Source organism: Cnephaeus nilssonii, assembly GCF_951640355.1.
Source record: "Cnephaeus nilssonii genome assembly, chromosome: 10".
In the NCBI taxonomy this organism is placed as follows: Eukaryota; Metazoa; Chordata; class Mammalia; order Chiroptera; family Vespertilionidae; genus Cnephaeus; species Cnephaeus nilssonii.
Window position 1 is genome coordinate 43124877 of NC_137081.1, and position 23881 is coordinate 43148757.

Sequence of the window (23881 nt, forward strand, 5' to 3'; positions counted from 1 at the left end):
TGCAATCTCTAAGGGCACTGTGGGTGCTGAGGAAGATGACTGCTCCAGTATACCCCTTATTTCCCCATGTTCCCTTAGTGTCTGTGTATCTATATATATAAAAGCCTAAGTGACTGGAACTACCGGAACGCCAGAACGACCTGAACGACTAGTTGCTATGATGCACCTTGACCACCAGGAGGCAGACAATCAATGCAGGAGCTGTCCCCTGTGGTCAGTGTGCTCCCACAGCCAACCTCCTGCGCCGCCAACCTCCCCTGGTCCCTCCCCGCAGCCGGCCAGCCTCCCACGGTCCCTCCTCCCTGTCCGGCAGGCCCCAGCCAGCAGGCCCTGGCTAGCAGCTGCCAACTGGCAGGAAGAAAGGCCCTGGCCAGCAGCCTAAAGGAAGGTCCGGCCAGCAGCCCGAAGGCCTCAATTGGCCCTGATCGCCAACCAGGCCTAGGGTCCCCACCCGTGCATGAATTTGGTACACCAGGCCTCTGGTATCTTTATAATTATGTGTATTATTTTCACTTGTTTGTCTTCCTCACTAAGCTGATTTTGAGAGCAAAGACTATATATATGTCTTATTCTTAATATGGTATTGGGTATACAATAGATGTTTTCCAAATAAATTTCATAAATTATTTGTATTAGAAATGTTTGGGAATGATGTATATTGTATTAAACATTTAATATTATTCTTATTTTAGAAATCTGCTTTGAAATATTTTAAAGGTAAGAGGTTAACAACAATTTTAGTTCTGTAACCAACTAACTAGAAAATCAGTTAAATTCACATATTTTTTTAATATTTTTTTTATTGGTTTCAGAGAGGAAGGGAGAAGGGAAAGAGAGATAGAAACATCAGTGATGAGAGAGAATCATTGATCAGCTGCCTCCTGCATACCCCCTACTGCGGAGTGGAGCCCTTGACTGGAATCAAACCCAGGACCCTTCAGTCCGCAAGCCAAGGGTCTATCTACAGAGCCAAACCAGCTAGGGCTAAATTCACATTTTAGAACAGGGGTCCTCAAACTTTTTAAACAGGGGGCCAGTTCACTGTCCCTCAGACGTTGGAGGGCCGGACTATAGTTTAAAAAAAAACTATGAACAAATTCCTATGCACACTGCACATATCTTATTTTGAAGTAAAAAAACAAAACGGCAAAAACACCCGCATGTGGCCTGCGGGCCATAGTTTGAGGATGCCTGTTTTAGAACATAGAGGTTTCTGAAGTTAGTCACCAGAAATTGTCTCCTATTTATTTTTTAAGATTCATTTACTCACATTATTTTTTAAAAAGTGAATTAGTTTTCTTTTTATTTGTTTTTAATAGAAATGTTAAAAAGCAAATATTTTTGTCAGCTGAATTATTTGAATGACAGAATTTAAAATGGCATGGGAATATTAATACTGCAGCCTAACAGATCATCTAACAGCTTTAATGCACATTTTATATTTTTTTAAAGGAAACTATCCTTTGGACAAATAATGGTCTAATATCACACCTTGAGACTTCATTCAGATATAGAAATTGTTCTACTATAGTATTAATCTGTTTGCTCTTAACCTTGCAGTACAGAATACAGTTTTTCTATTCTTTGGTGTCTCATAACACGAAAGTTATAAACCAGAAACAAGCAGAGAATTGTTAGAGAATCCATGTTTTATGGTATTTTTCTCATATAACTACTGGTAAAAACTACCTACTAATTATATAATGGTTGTATAGTAAATTATTATAGTGCATATTATTTATATACAATGTAAACTATAAATTTTTCTTAATTTAAATTTTAAATTACTTTTTGAAATTTTTTTTAAAGTTCAGAATCTTTTCAAAGTAAGTTGCCAGCATATCTCATCATCCTCTAAAACTTTTGTTTTCTATAATAAAACATTCTCCTACAAAATCACAATATAACCATGAAAATCAAGAAATTAATATATTACTACCATCTAATTTGCACATCACATTTAAGTTTTGCCATTTATTCCAATAATGTCTTTTATATTTATAGCAAAAAGATTCAGCTGGAATCTCACATTGCAGTTAGTTGTTATGTCTCATTGGTCTTTTTCAATATGAAACAGTTCCTCAATCTTTCCTTGACTTTGATGACTTTTGGAGATTATAAGCCAGTTATTTTGAAAAGTTTACCTTAATTTAGAGTTGTATAACATTCTTCATGACTAAATTCAGTTAATGTATCTTTGATATGACTATCATAGAAGTGATAATATATCCTTCTTACTCATCTTATCAAGGCACATGGTATTGATTTCCCCTACTTCTAGTGTGAATTTGGATACTTGAGTAAAGTGATGTTTGTCAGATTTTTATACTATAAATTACCCTTGGCTTAAGTAATTAAAATGTATTTTATAGGGAGATAGAATATATTCTGTCTTGTCAAACTTTCAGTTTATTCTTTTATATCAGCATGGATTAATGGAATACTACTTTATTCATGATATGAGCCATTAATGCCATTATTTATTTTGATTCTCAAATTGTCCTAGATTTGGCCACTTTCTGGCCAGATTCATATATAAGTCCTTCTTTACTTTATGGCTCAAGATATTCAAAGCCCATCCTGTACTTTCCCTGCCCATCCCTGAGATCTGCCAAATTTTAAAGTTCCTTTCAGTGGAGAATGGTATCTAGACATCAACATCTGGTTGCTAAGTGGGCTTATTGCTAAAGGGGTATCAATGTTCCCAGACCCTCTCAGGGTGCACAGCTAGGGAAATATACGTGTTGTCATCTATATTTCTGTATTTTTATATCTATACTAGAGGCCTGGTGCACAAATTCGTGCACGGGTGGGGTCCCTAGGCCTGGCCGGCGATCAGGGCCGATAGGGGCTTGCTGGCCCGGGGAAGGGACTGCGGAAGGTTGGCTGGCCACGGGAGGTTGGCTGTGGAAGTGCACTGACCACCAGAGGGCAGCTCCTGCATTGAGCTTCTGCCTCCTGGTGGTCAGTGCGCATTATAGCGAATGGTTGACCCGTGGTTCCGGTTGTTCGATCATAATGGTCGCTTAGGCTTTTATATAATACACTGAGTGGCCATATTATTATGATCTCTGAACGCATAATAATCTGGCCACTCAGTGTAGACTGACCACAGAGTTGGGATTTTAAAATAAGGTTTTTCCATGTATAAGAACTGCATTGTGGGTAGTTGGAAAGAAGCAGAGGACTTACTAGCCAGAGGCTGGGTGCCAATATCTCCTGGTCCCTTGACATATCAAGATTTGTAAGCTTTCCCTTATACATAAGTACACTGAGTGGCCAGATTATTATGTGTTCAGAGATCATAATAATCTGGTCACTCAATGTATATAGATGGAAAGTCATGAATTCATAGCAAATCTCATCTCGTACAAAGGTTCATTATGTATAATTATCTTCACCCACAATGTGAATTTACCTTCACCTACCACATCCTTGGTAATAGTTACTTATTCAGTCAATTCCTGTATATAATGAATTACCTGTTGTTAACAGGCCCTCTCCTCCTTACCCAGTAGATATCCTCTGCTTGGGCTTTGATATCTTTTGCCGGAATGGTGCCAACCCTGTTCCTTACCTCATGTGGATGCCTCCTCATCCTACTTGGGCATTGACATCCCACATCAGTATACATACCCCCTCCATACACTTCCTCAGCCAACTCAGACTCCCCTCAGGTCCAAACCCTATTCCCACCTTGCTCGCCTTGCCCAGGCTCTAACACTATGCTGGACTATCCCTCAGTGGCCTAAGCTGCCTCCTATGAAGAAACCCTTCCTCCCCCCCTTGGAGGCTTGGCTTTCATATTGATTTTAAGTTATAAGAAATGGTTTGCCAGTTAATTTCTCCCATTTTCCTCTGTTCATTTTTCCTTACAGTGTTCTTCTTTACTATTTTCTTATTGGCATTTTATATTATGTGTGATTTTATTTGATAAAGGCTCAGTTGTATAACTCTACAAGTCACAGGAGAGTCCTTTGTACTATTTTTTTAAAGGTGGTTTACCTAAAATTTTGGTATAATTGGTAGGCATAGAATAGCAAGGTATAATAGCTGATATGCTTAGTAGAGCAGGGCTTACCAGTTGGTAGGCATAGTATAGCAGTTGAAAGGTTTTTGTCTTATTTTTTACCTGGAGTAAGTTATTTCACTTTTGGGAACCGCTTTTATAGGTTGACTAGTTAGGACCACATCAGGAACCCAGTGGAGGTACATGATCAGAAATCTATATCATAAGAAAGAGCCTATGATATATATTCAAGAAAGAGAATTTTGTTCTAACATTTTATTTTTTAATAATCAGCAAAGGAAGTATTTCACAGATAACCATTTTACATGTATGAAAAAGTTCAACCTTATTACTATGTCAAGATATGCAACTTGAAAATTAGGTTGGTGTTGTTTTTTCACTAATCTGAAAAAAGTGTTAAAAAATAATATATACTGTTGGTGTGGATGTTGAGGAATGGGACTTTTCTGTATACTACTTGTAAAGTAGGAATCAATATTATATATTTGAGGGCAGTTTAGAAATATAAATCCAAAGCCTTAAAAATATGCCCTCAAAACACTAGTTTGAAAGAATATATGCACCCCTATGTTCATTGCAGCATTACTTACAATAGCCAAGCTATGGAAGCAACCCAAGTGCCCATTAGTAGACAAGTGGATAAAAAAACTGTGGAACATATATAAAATGGAATATTACTTGGCCTTTAAAAAGAACGAAATCTTGCTCTTTATGACAGCATAGATGGACCTGGAGGGTATTATGCTATTTGAAATATCAGTCAGAGAAAAATAAATACCACATGATTTCACTTATATGTGCAATCTAAAGAACAATATAAACACACAAACAACAGAAACAGACTCATAAATAAAGAGAACAGACTGATGTTGCCAGAGCGGGGAGGGGGATTGGTGAACTAGATGAAATACGTGAAGGGATTGAGAAGTACAGGTTGGTAGTTACAAAATAACCATAGGATATAAAGTACATACAAAGTAATATTGAATGTAAACTATAATTGAAAAAAATAAAAAAACTTTTAAAAAGTAAAAAAATATATATATGCCTTCTCTTTGACAGCAATTTCATGTCTATAAATTCATCCTGTGGAAATTATTACAGATATTGCACAAAAATTTGTCCTCAAGGATATTCATTTTTGATGAAAATTTACAAAAGAATTAGTTAGAAATAAAATCTAATATTTAATGTTAATATTATTTAATGATGTCGCAGATTTTAGATAATTGCATTTCAAAGGAAGTTGTACTCTTTTTACAATTTTTATTTTTTTAAAGTTTTTATTGATTTCAGAGACGGGGGGAGAGAGATGGAAACATCAATGATGAGAATCATCCATCAGCTGCCTCCTGCACACCCCCTGCTGGGGATTGAGCCCGCAACCCAGACATATGCCCTGGCTGGGAATCAAACTGTGACCTTTTTGTTCATGGGTCCACGCTCAACCACTGAGTCACACAGGCTGGGCACTCTTTTTTAAAATTATTGTTTAAAGTATTACATATGTCTCCTTTTTCCCCCCATCGACCCCTCCCTGGCCACTCCCAGCCCCCAGGATAAGCCCCCACCGCCCCAGTGTCCATTGGGTATGCTAATATGCATGCATACTTTTTTTAAAAATCCTTACTTGAGGATATGTTTTTTATTGATTCCTTCCCAACCCCCCCCCCCTCCCTTAGGGAGAGGAAGTGAGGAAGGGAAGGATGGAGAGAGAGAGTTGAGAGAGAAACATTGATCAGTTGTCTCCCTCACGTGCACTGACTGGGGATCAAACCCACAATCTAAGTGTGTGCTCTGACTGGGAATCAAATCTTAACTCACAACCTTTTTGGTGTATGGGAGGATGCTCCAACCGACTGAGTCACCTGGCCAGGGCCCTCCTGTGTACTCTTTATGACAGTGATTTTTCCCACTAGTATAGTTTGTGGATGCTTGCCAAAGAGAATGGTATGGTATATTAACAGTTCTCTGTCTGCATTCATTGACTTCTTCAACAATTTATAGTTTAACAAAAGCTTCCCTTCCAGGCTTTCCTATGAACATATTTTCAACCTTCCTGTAAAAGGAAGATAAGCCTGGATTTAGAGGCTTGAGATTCAGTTAGATTAACAAAGAGATGGCATTTAAGCCTGACAGAAGAATTACCATTTATGTCTCAAAGTGTTTCAGCTGTTATATTTACAGCTACCTCAGCTAGGTATTAGAAAAATAGTAATAAGGAACTGAAATTTTAATTGGGTGTGTAGGAAATAGGCTGATATGTAGGTAAGGAACTTCTTTTATAGAGAAAGGGGACAATTGTGGTAGGGGAGTGGAAAGGATGAGAGAGAAGGGCACCAAGGGTTCAATCTCTCAGAAGGCATTTCTAGAACTATCAGAGTGGTCCCTGCACTACCTCTATATTCTTATAGTATTTTAACTCTCATTCTTACCAAAGGAATTGAAATTAGATTTCTGTATTTTTCTTTCTTCTGCTAGACTAAAAGTTTCTCACATGTAAGCACTTTTTTTTTTTTCTAAAAATTTTTGTGTTTTGGCATATATAAGATGTTTAAATGCTTCTGGAACTTAACTAAGTTTAAATATTGTTTTGGTTTTTCAAAGCAATCCTATCTAATAAAAGAGTAATATGCAAATTAACTATCACTCCACTACACACAAGCCACGCCCACTGGCCAATCAGGAGCAAGTATGCAAATTAACCCAACCAAGATGGCTGTGGCCACGGAGCGAGCAGGAGGCTTGGGTTTCCCCGGTAATGGAGGAAGCCAAGCTTTCTGCACACCCTGGCCAGCCCAGGCCTCCACTCAAGGCTACAAAGTTTCCATTATAGAAGATAAATAAATCCCAACAAAAATGGCTGTGGCCACTAAGCAAGCAGGAGGCTTGGCTCCGCTCAAGGCTACAAAGTTTTAATTATAGAAGATAAATAAATCCCAGATACCAAGGCCTCCACTTGGGTCACCGGGGGGCGTGGCCAGCCTGCAAACCACCACAGGCCCCTCGCCCAGGCCACCCCACTCCCCAAGGGAACCCCCACCCTGATCCAGGACACCCTTCAGGGCAAACCAACTGGCCCCCACCCATGCACCAGGCCTCTATCTTCCTATCTAATAAAAGAGTAATATACAAATTGACCATCACTCCAACACACAAGATGGCTGCCCCCATGTGGTCAAAGATGGCTGCCCCCATTTGGACACAAGATGGCTGCCACAAGATGGCCAGCAGGGGAGGGTAGTTGAGAGGGACCAGGACTGCAAGGGAGGGCAGTTGGGGGCGATCAAGCCTGCAGGGGAGGGCAGTTAGGGGTGACCAGTCCTGCAGGGGAGGGAAGTTGGGGGCGACCGGGCCTGCAGGGAAGGGCAGTTGGGAGGGACCATGCCTGCAAGGGAGGGCAGTTAGGGGTTACCAGGCCTGCAGGGGAGGGCAGTTAGGGGTGACCAGGCTGGCAGGGGAGCAGTTAGGCATCAATCAGGCTGGCAGTGGAGTGGTTCGGGGGTGATCAGGCTGGCAGGAAGAAGCGGTTAGGGGCAACCAGGAAGGCAGGCAGGCGAGCAGTTGGGAGCCAGCAGTCCTGGATTGTGAGAGGGGTCCCAGATTGAAGAGGGTGCAGGCTCGGCTGAGGAACACTCCCCCCCCCCCCTCGTGCACGAATTTTGTGCACTGGGCCTCTATTATAGTAATAAAATGAACTAAATTTATATGTCTTGTTCATGTCATACAGCTATGTATTCATACCTTATATTTTATGAGTAAATGTTATGAGCTATGCACTGTTTTAGGTAGTTAACCCAAAAATAAGTTCTTTGCCCTCACTGAGCACACATTCTACTGGTAATGACAGAGCATAACTTTTATAGGTTTCCTTTGGCTTATTCTAGTGTTCTTTTCTCTCTTCTCACAGACAGCATGGTAAAGATGGATGTGAATGAAGAAATTGAATCTTACCAGATAGAAGTTTTGCCTGGGGCCAGGGAAAAACTTTCTTTTTGCTATCTCCTATACCACATCACTCTTGACTCCAGGCTCAGAACTGTGGCTATTTACAGATTTTCTTACAAGAATCATCCACTGTTTCTAAGCAAGACATTCTTGACACCAAAATTATAGAAGCAAAATTATGAAAAATAAAGTGTTTCTTTCTGTACCATTGGCTTATTTAAATAAGCATACATAGTTATTCACCTACTAGATGGAATTTCAGTGAATGCAAGATGAAATCGTATTAGCAGAGTTTTAATGGACCACTGACCTGGATAGTTTCAGTAAGTTACTTGTCCTTAGGCTAGTATCAAATAAGTAAGTTATAAAGTTATAGAAGTGAGAACTGCTTATATAGATCAAATACATTATGAGACAAATAGATTTTGATGAATTAGGCTGAGAACCTCACCACCATGAACTACATTTCAAAAAATTAAAAGGCTTTTGAAATACTAGCTCTCATCTTTCTCATCAGTCTTCAGAAGTCAGGCTTTTCACCGTTTTAAAGGCTACTCTTTAACCACAGCCGTAAAGGTCAAATGAAATGTTTCTTTCTCTTTTACTCTCTTTGTGGTGGAGTTTGATATATTAATATATACCTTTATATATATTTATATAAATGTTTAAGTCATTTACATGAGTGGTATTCATATTTAAGAAGTAATACTGTATTATAAGGATTCTTAATAGTGACTGGATTTTTGGATGACAGTAACAGTGTCATTATTTGAGTATTATTTTTTCTATAGTGTTTCAAGAAATGTTTAAGTACTATTAAGAGTGGGAAACCACTTGGGTTTTTTTTTGTTTTGTTTTTCAGTATCCTTGCAATGAAAAAAAGGACGTGATAAGTTGTTCAACTTATGAAATTCAAGTTACATGTGAATTCTGCCAGGTATATATGCAATATTTGATATTTTTAGCCATTTTAATATTTTAGAGTATAACATTTTTCATAGGTTGTTTCTAAATATTTTGGTGTTTTTCTATTAATAAAAAAACACTTATCTTGTGTGTTGTTTAGTTGAATATACTATTGTTTTTAAATATTTTAAAAATATATTTTTATTGATTTCAAAGAGGAAGGAAGAGGGAGAGAGAGATAGAAACATCAATGATGAGAGAGAATCATTGATTGGCTGCCTTCTGCACACCCCCCACTGGGGATCGAGCCCACAACCCAGGCATGTGCCCTTGACTGGAATTGAACCTGGGACCCTTCAGTCCTCAGGCCGACGCTCTATTCACCTAGCCAAACCAGCTAGGGCTGTTTTTAAATTATTAAATAGAGCATCTAAATTCATTTAACTATAGTAAACATAAACATATTTTAGGGTTTTGATTTCTCTTAAAATGATTACAAATAATAATGGTCCCATGAGATAATCTGTAAAAAAGGGTACAAATAGCAAATGGATGTGGAAAAATATTCTAGGTGCTCCTTTACTCATTTCACTTGAACATGTGGATGGCTCTGAGAAGTCGTACCAAAAAAAGTACTCCAGCATTTTCCAAATTTGTTTGGCAAATTTGTTTACATTTTTCTATAATAGCTATTGTCATTCCTACTGGAAATGCTTTGGGAAGCATTGCTCCGAAGAGTTAACAAGCTAGTATTGAAAAGGCCAGCATTTTTAGTTGCATCAAATACACTTGTTATATATAATTTCTAGAAAGAATGCAAAACAAAAGCCTACAAGTTGATAGAAGGAATAATTGGAAACTTTAAGTCTAAATCTAAAAGTAGAAAATAATCTTGACTCAAAAATGTCTTTTTGTAGTTGTTTTTGTTCAAATCAGGATCCAAAAAGGTCACCATATTGCATTTGGTTAGTATGTTTATTAAACCTCTTTTAACCTAAAACAATTCCCTCTATTTCCTATTCTCTTTTGTTCCCTGTGTTATTTATTTATCTATTGATGAGACCAGGTAGTTTGTCCTATAGAAGTAAGCTAATTACAACCTGGTAGTGTTGTTCAACATGTTTTTCTGTCACCTATATTTCCTATAGCTGTATCTACAGAGGCTTAATTACATTCAGTTTGACTTTTTTACCCCCAAGAGTACTTCATGTGTTTTCTATTACATCATATCAGGAAACATGTAATTTTTTTTGTCCCACTTTTAGTGATGTTAATTTAAGACTGACCAGTAAGTGTAGGTGCTATCAGCCCAATTCAACCATTATAAAGTTCCCATCACTTTTTTCAAAATGGTTTTATCAGACATTGATAATAGTTGCCTAGACCCATTATTTTATTAGGGGTTAAAGTGGTGATTTTCTAGCTACAGTATTTCATTCTTTCTGCACTTTACTATTTAACAGGAAATATTTAGCCTGATAGATCAGGGGTTCCTACCCCCTTTTTTTATTTTATCCTCATTCAAGGATATGTTTATTGATTTTAGAGAGAGAGGGAGAAGAGGGAGAAACATCCAGTGGTTGCCTCCCATACCCAACCCTGACCAGGGATTGAACCCACAACCTGTGCCCTTACGTGGAATCAGATCCCCATCCTTTTTGGTGTATGAATGGAGCATCTTGGCAGGGGCCCTATCTTTTGCTTCTATAGTATAAAATCTGCATGTTTACATATATTTGTCTACTCATAATAAGATAGAAGATAGGGTTAGAATGTCACTAAAAGTGTATCATTTCATATTTGGATAGAAAAGGTAACAAACTTAGTGAAAATAAAAAATATTACATTTTAAATGATTCTTGAATTAAAAATCTGTACTGTAAAACATTTAGCCATCTCTTAATGTTTTACTATAGGCAATACAAGGACCTGTGGAATATGAGTGATGACAAACCCTTTCTATGCACTGCCCCTGGATGTGGCCAGGTAATATATAAATTACTTTAAATCATTTTGTATATTTATATTTGTTAAAACACTGATGACAGTATATGTTATTGTTAAAAGGATTCTCTTATAATGTTTTGTACAGTTTTGGAGTTAAAGAAAATAACCCAGAATAATTTGGGGAAGGAATTCTTCTTTTTCCTCAGTAGCATTATGTGAGTTTTAAAAAATTCACCCTAATATTGAAAAAAAGTTATATCTTATAATGGAAAGATGAAAACGTGGACAAAATCCAGGATTTAAAAGTATTTTCATTTGACCATTATTGGTTGAAAATCACTGTAAACTGCCTAATTGGAAATTAGATGTACATTATCATATATGAAAATTATTTTATTTGCTCAACTCTTATGAAATTAGCTAATATTTACCCGAGAGTATTATTAATGTATTAATGTTCTTAAAGCTAACATCTTTAATACAGAGCATGTGTGGAAGCATTTTCAGAAAATAATACTTCATTGTTGTTTCAGAAATAATATTGCAGTGTTTTGTAACAGGCTATTAAATTATTAACTTATGCTATTATAATTATTCTAATCTTAAAATAACTATAGGTACTAAAGAATTAAAGAATAAATTCAATGTGTAGTGAAATTACAGACTACTTAAGTAGATAAATTATAAATAAAAAATAAGTATGAAAGTGTTTTATTCTGGTATATCACATTTACTCCTTGGACTCAGTACTGAGTTAAATGGACAAAGAGGGGGTATTACTCAAGTCATCCATTTTGCTGGAGTGGTTTCAATAGTCACAACATGATTCTATAATACCCTGGATTATAGTAAACACAGTATGTTTGTTGCTAGAGCCAGTTTTGCTATGTTGTTCTAGGAATTATTCTTAGAAACTCAATCTCAAACAAGCCCCTTATTCCTTCTCCTATTCTTTTCTTAAAATAGTAAGAATTGTTTGTTATCTCGTGATTGATTCTTTACTAATACACACGCCATTTTTTTAAATAAAAAGTATTACATTTAAATTTGCTTAAATTCAGCAGAACGAAAGGAAACCTATTGCTAATATAAGAATATATATGTGTATGTGTATCATAAGAGATTGTTTCTTAAAAGACCTTTCTAATATTATAAAAAGGAAAATATTAAGGAGTTAGAATTGTTTTTAGACTCTATTGTGAAAGGAGTTAACATTCATACTTCCTCGTACCTCTTCTTCCCATTTCTTGATGTCTGATAATTTTGTTTTTTACATTGTCAAGGTTTGTAATATATTTTGTCTAATTACAAATTATTTGTAATCATATTTGCTTATCTTACTTCCATTTAGATAGTATAGATAGAGAAAAAGGGAAGAACTAAGTTTTAAGGCACTGTGTATTTAGAAGTCAGAAGGAGGAGGAGAGGGAGGATGTAGAATAGAAGGCTGAGAAGCAGCAAACAAGAAAATTGTGTCCTGGAAGTCGGGTAGAAGGAAGTGTTTCAAAATGGGGGAACAGTGTAGTCAGATAGTTGATAGGAAAAGGTGAGAATTCAGTATTTACTATTGGATTAAGAAATATGAAGATTATTAGGTGAGTAGTTTCATTGAAGTGGCAGTGACAACGATGTGATTGCAGTAGGTTAAAGAGAAAATGGGGAGAACCAGAAGTGGAAAACATAAGAGTTCTTTCTTGGAGTTTAGCTTAAAGGGAACAGAAAAATATAGCTGGAGGAGGATTGAAGATGGAGCTTATTTGTTTTGCATTGTATAGTGGGAATATCACAGCATATTTGACCCTGCAGAGAGAGAGATTTTTATAAGATTGGGGTCCTTAAGTAGGTAAAAGAAAGGATGGGCTCTGGTGCTCAAGTAAAGGGACTGGCCTTAATTAGACCATGGGCAATTATTCCATAGGAACTGAGAGTAAAAAGGGAGGGGTAGAGGTTTGGAAGGTTTGAATAGAGAAAAGAAAGCATACAGACATATTTCCTTCAATATAGTTACCATAAAAAACAAAATTACATTTCTGTTTATTCCATTGCAAACAAAAATTAACCTTTAGAAGCTATGGTATGCTGTTTTAAATAGACTTAGGGGTGGCAAATTTTTAGCCCCTTGTATTACTTAGGATGCTGGTTAGGTCAAAACGTCAATCTAACAATAGCTTGAACAGTTTGTTTTTCATGTAACAGCCCAGAAGTAGGAGTTCCAGGGCAGGCTGACTGCTATCCTCAACATGTGAATTCCATTTTTAGATCCAAGATGGCTGGCCCAGCTCCAGCCATCAGGTTCACATTCCACCAATAAGGAGGGAGAATGGGAAACAGAGCGCACACACACACACTCACCATTTTGTTAACATTAACTGGAAATAATGCGTATAATTTTCATTTATTTCTTTTGGCAAGAACTCAATCACATGGCCACCTTATTACAAAGGAAGCTAGAAAAATGTAGTCTTTGTTCTGGACAGCCAGGTATTCAACTAAAACTGGGAAATTCCTTTGGGAAAATTTTGAGTAATAGAGATTAAGGGACAGTTAGCAGTCCTTTTCATAGTTTTCAGATATGATTTTTCATTTGGGGACATAGCAATAAGTCATTTGGAGCCTGAATCTGGTTAACCTGGGTACAGTAAGTCCTCACTTAATGTTATTAGTAGATTCTGCAACTTTAAGTGAAACGACATATAACAATCATAAGCAAAAATGAATGAAAGACCTTTTAAGGACCTGCTGTAATGTTTTTAAAGTTGAAAACAAAGTTTTCAACGTCTGGAATTTAGTTGTCAGTAATGTATCAGTGTTGGTTTCTTAGTTAGGGGTATACCATACCTATTATTTATCTGTGCCCAACTTGTTTCAAATAGTATTTGAGAAATTAAAGGTTCATATAATAGTTGTCATAATAATAAAAACAATAATATTTTTAACTTAGCTAGCCACTGTACTAAGAAGGTTATGTGGATTATCATTTAATGCTTCCAACAACTCTATGAAATGGGTGGTTATGGCTCATTTCTCTGAGTCACAAAACCAGGACGTATTGGAAATAAGTTTGTACCCAAGCCTATCCTTGTGTTCTGTCCGTAAATAGAATGTTCAGGCCTCAAGGTATATTTGAATACAGGTCTTGGTATTTGTTATCTTTCAATTAACATGGTTTTTATTTGCTCTTAATAACAACTTTCCCCGAAAATGTTGACAGGCTTAAAATGGCAAAATAAAATCTAGAGAGGACTTTGTTAACATTAGGAGCATTTCATAAGTCCTTCTCCCCTTTTATTTTTTAAAACAAAATTGGGACCTTACTGCATTTACATAGTTTTATATTTTATCAGTATGCAGATTACATTGCATGTATCATAAGCATTTTGTGTGTTAATTGAAAACATGGATTTATGCTGCTGTGTCCTATTCTATTGCCAGAACATGTCCCATAATTTATTTACTCATTCCTCTATTATGGACTTTTATAATTTTATAACTTATTAAATTTGTATGATTTTTATATAATTATATAATATACAATTTTATGAGTATATATAACATAATTATATATAATTTTATAATTCCAGTATTATAAGCAACAGTGTGATGAAATCCTTTATATGCATCTCTAATTAATTTCTCAAAATACATTCTTAAAAATAGATTACTTGGTCAGAATGTATACACAGTTTTGAGGTTCTTTAGACATTTTGCCATATTGTTTTTAAAAGCTAAGCCAATTTTTATTCTAATAGTTTATTTAAGCACTGGCTTCATCATGAACACTCCAGTTTGGGGTATTATTACTTCTTTTTTTGTGTCTATGCCTGTATTTATTCCCTAAGGCATTTAAAATAATCTCGATGTTATAATAATATCTTATAACTGCTACTGATCAAAATAGTAACCTGGCTGCCATGGTCGGGTTGCTCAGTTGGTTGGAGTGTCATCCCATACACCAAAAGGTTACAGGTTTGATTTCTGGTCAGGGCACATACCTAGGTTGCAGATTCAATCCCCAGTCCAGGCGCTTGGAGGAGGCAACTGATGGATTTTTTTTTTCTCCATTCCTCTCTAAAATCAATTAAAAAAACATATCCTTGGGTGAGGATTAAAAAAAAAAAGTAACCTGGCTAATGTCAGCATCATCCATTTGTTAAGTCTTTCTAAGAACAGAAATGGAATGTCTCTTTAGATTCAAATAATATTTCCTAGGAAATCAAAACTTCAACTGGTATTATCCTGATGGCCTCATAACTTAGTTGTACCTATTTATCTGTTAAATAGGAATAATAATCTATGTCATGTGTGTGAATTAAATTCAGAATGACTGATTTCTTAGGAAGTTAATTCTAGTGTGTTCAAGTGTTCATGCCTTGGAATTACAGATTTTTCTATACCATATATCAGAGCTTATATCGCTTTATTATAAAAGCATCAGATTCACATCCCTTCAATCTATCAGGTTGCCCTTTCTTTTTTAACCTCTTAAGAGAGATGATTATCCTGTCCTACCTTTCTTGACTGCTTTTCTCATTGTTTATTCAGCTATATGCTCTAAGTCTTGTTTAACACAATACTGTGCACATTTCGCATTGGATTTGTGCTCGTTTGTTCTCAATATGTTGTTATTGCTAGCAGTATCATTACAATTTTATTCAGTACATATTTTTAGAATAAATTTTTAAAATTTGGATGGGAAAACAATTCAAACAGATTTTGCAAAAATTTTATTTTAGCATGTAGTAGCTACTTTTATATAAGTATTTATTGAAAAGATGCATTTTATTTATTTATATATAGGCATTGGCAAAAGTAGGCTTACAATTGTAATGCAAATAATACAATAATTAATAAGTAAATAATAATACAAGAATAAAACCTGTGTTTTGTGTACTCTCAACTGCAAATCTACTTTTGCCCAACCCTGTATATATCTTTTCTTGGTGACTATTTTTTTTAAGAAATCTTTATTGTTGAAAATATTACATATGTCCCTTTTTTCCCCCCATTGCCCTCTCCCATCCCTTTCTTCCCCCTTTTCTCCCCACCCCCCAAGCCTATTGGTGACCACCTTTTGACAAGATTGCCTTTTGCCACTGTCTTAAAGTTTCTAGTTAGAGGTAAATAAATTTTCTTATATGACAAGCCAAGTTAAACTCACCTGTATCAACTACCGATTGTAGTATATTTTATCCATGTATATAAGTGATGCCATTATATGATCAACAATTCCTTTATTAATAGCATTTAGGTAAATTTGATCTGGAGATCGAACATTCATATTTCTTTCATTTCCCCTTTTAATATTAATATGACCCAATATGTTTTTAGGGTCTTTTAGCTGCTTCTTTTCACTTAGGATCCATCTTGGTGCCATTTCCACATGTTTTGTACAAAACATAATGTTATTTATTCTATATGTAGTTGCTCTTTGATTTGAATATTTGTGGTCAAGCCATCCAAGCAGAAGATATTGATAGAATAAAATTCCTGGGAGGTAATTTTCCAAGTTCTTATGTATTAATTATGCTGACTTTGCTGTTTTGAAATCTAAGACCTCTATCTACCAAAATACATTCACTCACAAATGTTTACTGATTCTCTTCCATGCAGAAGTCACATTGTTAGGTTATTTGTAACATTAAAGTGAATTTTGCTTTAACCTTTTGCACTCGGATGTCGAGTGTGACTCGACACGGTTAGCATTAAAATAAAGGAATCGAGAAAAAAGCAGGCGAGTTCAAAGGGTTAAGATACATGTACTTTTAAACATGTAATGCAAAGTTAAAAGCAATGAAATAATGCCAGTAAACTGCAGATATGTTCATTCTCCAAGAGATTTGTTATTCAGCAGTCTGTCAATTCTCCAAATTTGCAAGGGATTCTTATAATGATAAAGCATATGAAAATAGCACTTGAGTGGAGAAAACTGGGTTATGGTCCCAGTTGTTGCTTAGTAAATGTTTGAAGAATGAACAAATGAATAAATTAAGAGATAGGCGAGGGGTGGGGGGAGCGGGTTACTGTTGCATCTGAATACTCACCTTCAATGGGACCATAAGCAGGTTCTGAAAAGGGGTCATATAATAATAGACATTTTTCTATTGGTGTATACAGTAACCTAAAGACTGAGTGGTAAACCATCCTATCTAATAAAGAAGGAATATGCTAATTGACCATCATGCCTTCACAAAGATGGCAGTGCCCACAGCCAATAAGGAGGGAATATGCTAATTGACTGCCACACCCTCAAAGATAGCGGCACCCACAGCCACAAGATGGCGGCGCCCAGTCCCCTCAGCCCCGCTAGGGTGGCAGGCACCTGGCATGGCCGGGCCCGCCTTCATGCACCTGCCTCGGGAGTCCCCTCAGCCCCCTAGCCGCCCAGGGCCGGCCTGAGGCGCAGGCAAGCCTTGGATGGCAGCCGCCCAGTGCCGGCCGAGGCTTGCGCTGCCGAGAGTGGCAGCAACAGAGGTGTGATGAGGGCTTTGCCTTCCCCTGATTGCTGGGTCACCTCCCGCCCCTGAGGGCTCCCGGACTATGAGAGGGGGCTGGCCGGGCTGAGGGACCCTCCCCCCTCCAGTGCATGAATTTTCATGCACTGGGCCTCTAGTACTTAATATGTTAGCAAAATATGGCCAAATTAAATAAAAGCTTAATTTACTGAACATCTGTGGTTTTGGTGGTTTATTTTTGTTTCTTCTTTAGACTGGGCTTGAAGATTAAACTGTTTAATTGTAAGGAGCTCATTCTTTTGAACATTTATTAAATACTATATGTTAACTTTGGGGGAGCACAAACAAATAGGAGCTCAGACTACTTTAAAGGACAGACATACAAAATAATCAATATAATATTGATAGGTACTATAACCAAGGCATTGTGCAGAGCATAATGGGCATTAATGAGAGAGATTATCATCTACAGAGTGAGGATCTGCTTGGCTTGTAAGGATGATATAGATAGATACTCAGTGTCATACTTTTAGAATAATTAGAAAACTTTAGAATAAAGAGCATAATGGTAAGAAATGTTTCTTTCTTTTACATTGTTTACATTTTATATGATCCCTTTTCAGAACCTGCTTATGGTCCTATTGAAGGTGAGTGTTCAGATGCAACAGATTCCACAAGAGAAGGAAACCATTCTGATGGTTTAGGGGAACTAAGTTAAAATATTATAAATTTAACATCCCCATTTGTAGGGACATAGTCTAGGGCCGTGGTCGGCAAACTGCAGCTCGTGAGCCACATGCGGCTCTTTGGCCCCTTGAGTGTGGCTCTTCCACAAAATACCACGGCCTGGGCGAGTCTATTTTGAAGAAGTGGTGTTAGAAGAAGTTTAAGTTTAAAAAATTTGGCTCTCAAAAGAAATTTCAATCGTTGATATTTGGCTCTGTTGACTAATGAGTTTGTCGACCACTGGTCTAGGGAGTGAGTTTAGATCTCTTAACTTGGCATTTTATAGTTTTTGCTCTGAAATAACAAAGAGTAAGTGCTCCCAATTTTCAGTTTTAAGAATTACTTAGTAAAGAGTATCTTCATAAAGGTTGATGTCCAGACATTCAGGAGATATTTAAATTATGCATTTATTATGTTGGCATGCAGGACCTATCCAAGTTAAATGTAGCTTTAAAAATAATCTTGCTTCATTTTTAAGAACTGTGGTGAAAAAAAATCAATATTTTAAGTAAAAATTTTTTATTTTAAAATTAACTATTATTACATTGGTTGCTATTTCTTCACTGAATTGTGACAGAGGCATTCTTTAATATGTGGTAACATAAAGAACCTGATTTACTTCTTAATTCATCCAGAAGTAATATTTTTATAAGAAAATTCTCATTTTAAAAGTGGTAAGTAACCTGAAGTCTATGTAAATACAGTACTTTTTTCAAAAGTCATTATACCACGGAGCATATATTTTTATTGTGATATGGCAGAAATTAATAATGGTCTATTTTTAATGTCCAGTGAAGTTTATATAAAGTTTCTTTGCCTCAAGTTTTATTTTTATATGCTCTCAAGTGAGCTATGAGACCTAGTAATATATCAGCATTGCTTATTCTTGGGTAATGGGTTTCTCTATGATTACTTGAAATATAGTATGTTTATCTATACTAACAATAGATTCTTTTATAGTTAACAGACTGCTATTTCATTGTTAATGGTGGTTTTACATGTTGTGGAAATGAATTTCCTTATTTTACTTATTTGATCAAATTGAAAATCTTAACTATATTTTAAAACTTTTTGCCACAGCGTTTTACCAACGAGGATCATTTGGCTGTCCATAAACATAAACATGAGATGACACTGAAATTTGGTCCAGCACGTAATGACAGTGTCATTGTGGCTGGTTAGTATATGCTTTTATTAATAGCTTATATACATATTTCACCTGGAATGTGCACAATTTTTGTGTATTCTCTGTAAATAATATAGTCTGGTGATATTCCAATGACTTCATTTGCAATAAATGTTGGCAACATGTATTTTACCCATTACATATCCATGTTTCCTTCTGACCATTCATTTCACTTTTTGTATGAATTTCAAATGTAGATTTCAATGTCAATTTTGTGGAAGTTAATGCTTTGGGAGCATTCATACCATCTCCAAAGTTTACATTTAATAGACAATTGAACTAATGTGATGTTTAGTTATTGTTTCTTTTAGCTGTTCACACCTGGTCTACAGTGCTGTGCGAAGATAGAAAATGATCACACTCCTCCTGTTGGAGAAAGAGCACTTAGCTGACTTGTTTATTAGGATTTTTGTTTCTATTTCTTTGTACTAAACATCCATGTTAGTAAAATAACTCTGAATACTCTCCTAAATTCAGTCATTTTTGTATGTTGATCCTATGAACATACAGTATCACCTAAGCAGATGATTATCTTTCACAATATGTGAAAAGAGAATATACATTGTTTTATTGTCCTTCATGCTGTGTTAGTTGCTCCTTTTTAGGTATTTAAATATATATAAGCACACAACTGTGTATGTGTACACAAACATAATATGTGTAATTTTACCATATTTTATATATTTTCTAAGTATTGTGATAAAATGTTTATATGAAATCTAACATATTTATATAAATTTCAGACTTTTAGTATCATAACCTCAGATTTACATATCATAAATATTCAGAATAACACTAAATTATTTTCTTCTATAAAGCTTAGGTTATACTTTTTGTAAGTCTGTATTTATATCTGAATACTGAATATTATTAATACTTTAAAATTATCACCCTAATCTAGAGATCAGTTTTACATATGCAATCTTTGGAGCAATATGAGGCAAATATTATTAGGTGGTTCTTCTAGTACTTTCAGTATCAAAATTTTTGTAATGAAAAATTTAGAGGTAACAAAAAGTTGGTAAATTATCAAAATAATTTATTTATGAAAAATGTAGGGAAATGTTCAACCTGTCTTCAACTCCACAAGTAAAAGGAAGCTAAAAAGAGTGAGGTGTGCATTTCTTTAGAGTGTCATATATCAGATATTATAAGCTGGAACCAGAAAACAGTCAAATAAGCAGTATAACACCAACAACTGGAAGGGTCACTCTCCTAGGTATGAAAGTCTTTGCTTCTCTAAAACTGTCTTAGAGCAATATTTCTCTTTGTAACTTTAACTCAGAAGTGTTTGAGATTACTTTCTAAAAACTGCTTTTCTATCTGCATTTAGTACAATAAAAAAATATAACACATTCAGACACAGTACTTGACCATTTTTTTACTTAAGTCAAGGTGAGTAATTTAGCATTACTATATAAATAGAATGCATGATGTATGTACTATATATTTGATGATCAACAGTCATAAGCCATCTGCATGTTAAAACAATTGTGCCTGTGTTGACTTTTCTCAAGCTTGATCATTCCAGTAATCACTGATAAATGTGACTTATACATATGCATTTTATTTTTAAGACTTTTCTCTCTCTCTCAAACACAAATTATGAGCCTTCCGTTGAGCTTAGATAGATAAACCCTTTAAGTGTGAACAGAAGACTCAAATTTATATACAGTTTACAAATTCAGTCATGCTAGACCTAAGCTGATAGGCATGTGTGCTGGGACCTTATATAGTATGATTTTAGAAATCTTTTTGGGGATGAGGGTATGTAAGTTGCAAACAGACTAATAGGTAAAAGGACACAATAGACTTTTTCAGTAATTCTAATAATACTAATAGTATATAAGATTGGCCTACATTATGTGGAATATGACAAGTAGGTCATTTTAATGCTAAATATATATATATATATATATATATATATATATAGTAAACATTAATACTCTAATGTCTTGTAGTGTATGTGTGAGGGCAATAATAAAACAATAAGTAATGCCCATTTTGGAGACACAGTAATTAACAAATGTATGAATATTAATTTCACAAAAGATTTTATGAATATTTTAGCTTAAACTAGGAGTCATCTTATACTTTTATTTCGCTTAGGCTAGATTGGTGATACAAGCTATAAAACTGATGCCCTAAAAGATGTAAAATGTGACTAGAATTTCAATGTACTATCAACTCTGATCTATATGAATAAATAGCCTTGAGAATAATAAGGTTTAACAGACAAAATTCATAAATTTACTATTTTTTATTACACGTGGACCTTAACAGCCATTTGTTCTGTAACCAACACGTACATATATACTAATGTAGTACACGAGTTAATGCACATAGCATGAGTAATGTTCAAATATAGTGAAAATATTTCAAGTTTTTAAAATGTAAAGTTGAAGTCCTTTGCTGTCCCAGAAATTATGCTAGAGCATTCCATAGATATGGAACTCTTTCATAACTAGCTCCTTGTATAAGCTTGAAAAACGCATTAAAATAGAAAGTTGGCTTCAATAGGTAGTAATGAGGGTTTTGTTTTAGTTTGTTTTTGTTATAGGGCTCTTATTTTAACCTTTTTCCTTGTAATATTTTGATTTACCTGCTAAAGATTGTTTTATCTTAAGCATGCTTTCATAAAAGATTATGAGCACTAGTGGAAGGACCAAGTTGAGTGTATATACATGCTCTTGTCTAGTTTTCCCCAAACTGCATGTATTTTAAACATAATTTTTAATGTAAATTTTAAAAAATCTTATGTTGACTGATGATAATAGTTGATCTCTGAGTAGAGCATGTGTATGTCAGTCTACTCAGAAGGTATGGACTAAGAAACAAAAAGGACTTCTTTCATGGTTCATAAACTTTGAGGAAATATCTTGAACTGCAACAAAAACTTAACCAAATTTTGTTTGCTTCAAAGGAAAAGGACTTTCCAAAGAGAAAATTTAACAGCTGACTGAAGCAGTCCTGCTAACTTGTTAATTTATTAGGTATATTTTAGGGTTCTTTATGATATTTAAATCTATATGATTACTTCTTGACATTTATTTCAGATCAGACCCCAACACCAACAAGATTCTTGAAAAACTGTGAAGAAGTGGGTTTGTTTAATGAGTTGGCAAGTCCATTTGAGAATGAATTCAAGAAAGCCTCAGAAGATGACATTAAAAAAGTATGTTGTTCACTATGATATTAAAGAGTACTTCTCACAGAACAACAATTATAGTTTATATTTCTTTTTATTTTAGATATACTGATTGGCTTTTTTTAAACTCCTAACATTTTCTTTAATGTTTATCTTAGATGCCTCTAGATTTATCCCCTCTTGCAACACCCATCATAAGAAGCAAAATTGAGGAACCATCTGTTGTAGAAACAACTCACCAAGATAGTCCTTTACCTCACCCAGAGTCTACCACCAGTGATGAAAAGGTTAGAAATTTGTATTTATGGTAGAAACACATACTAAGTGGAAAATTAGCTTCCTAAGTAAGGATTAATATTTGATCTACATAACTAGTAGATTGTACATAATTCAGTGTCAGGTTATATGTGAAAGCCTGTGAATAGTCAGAAATTCCAGGGAAAGAAGATTCTAGCTTTATAGATAATTAGCTTTTTATTACGCACAGAAAATTTATAAGGGAAAACAGCAGTCACTTTAGATAAAACTTACTTTTTAAAGGATATATAAATTTAACTTAAATTTTCTGGGTTTTGCTTTTTCATTTTTAACTACTTATATACAGTGATAGCTTAATTAAGAATCTCTACAATGAATATTGAACAAAGATTATTTCAGCTTTTAAGGGTTATGGGCATAGTTACTCATTCTCAGCAATGCATCTTCAGTATCAGCACTAAGATGATGATGATACTGTCTTAGTACAGGCCTTTACTAGGTGGTTTAGGGCCTCACTTCTGGATCTTGAATAGTCTATTAACTTGAACCACCTGGCTCTCATCTTAAACTTAGTATGTCTAAATTAGAGCCCTTGATTCTTTCTACAGTTTGTCCTATCTCAGTATATTTTCTCCCAATCCATCTAGTTTCTCAAGACAAGAATCCTTAATTTTTTTTCTTTTCCTTCACACTGAAATCAGCAGCAAATCTTATCAGACCTACTTTCTGAGTAAAACCTTCTATCGTCTTCTGTCATCAGTGTCACCGCTTTAGTTCAAGCCATCTTAATACATTGTCACTTCCCTGCTTGAAATCCTTCAGTGGTTTGCCATTGCATTTAAGGTAACTCACACTCCTTCCATACCCCTCATTGATCTGGGTTTGTCTACCAATCCAATCTCACCTCATGCCACTCTCCTGATGTCTTTATCAAATATTGCAAGCTTTTTCTTGCCTCAAAGACATTGCTTCCTTCTCACTATAATGATCTCCTTATCCTTTCAGTGTCAGTTCAAATACCATTTTTTCAAAGAAGCTCACTTTACTTCACTGTACTATCTAAAGTAGCCAGCTCCAACCTTCTTCCAGTTAATCTTTCATTATTTATATTATGTAGTACTTTTACTCTATAGCACATTTCAATCTGAAATTCTTTTTGTTTTACTTGTTTATTGTCTGTCTCTTCTGACTAGTCCTTGAGAGCATGTTGTAAATTATTAAACTTGTTGAATAGGTGAATTTCTAATAGTATTAGTTTATCTTTCTATGAAAAATTGGAC

The 23881-nt window shown here is 35.2% G+C and overlaps 1 protein-coding gene across 4 annotated transcripts in view; it reads left to right on the forward strand.

Annotated features, from left to right (window-relative positions):
- The window catches only part of ATF2 (activating transcription factor 2), a gene marked incomplete at its 3' end in the record, with an annotated part of 95516 nt that overhangs the window by 17282 nt on the left and 54353 nt on the right, over positions 1–23881 (forward strand). For 3 of the 4 annotated variants that reach the window (XM_079782386.1, XM_079782389.1, XM_079782387.1), the window contains exons 3-7: positions 8841–8915; positions 10801–10870; positions 19090–19186; positions 22252–22370; positions 22502–22630. In XM_079782386.1, the coding sequence (XP_079638512.1) occupies positions 8884–8915; positions 10801–10870; positions 19090–19186; positions 22252–22370; positions 22502–22630 (447 nt within the window). In that variant the 5' untranslated portion in view covers positions 8841–8883. The remainder of the gene's footprint in view (positions 1–8840; positions 8916–10800; positions 10871–19089; positions 19187–22251; positions 22371–22501; positions 22631–23881) is intronic. The other variant, XM_079782388.1, reaches the window with a different exon arrangement.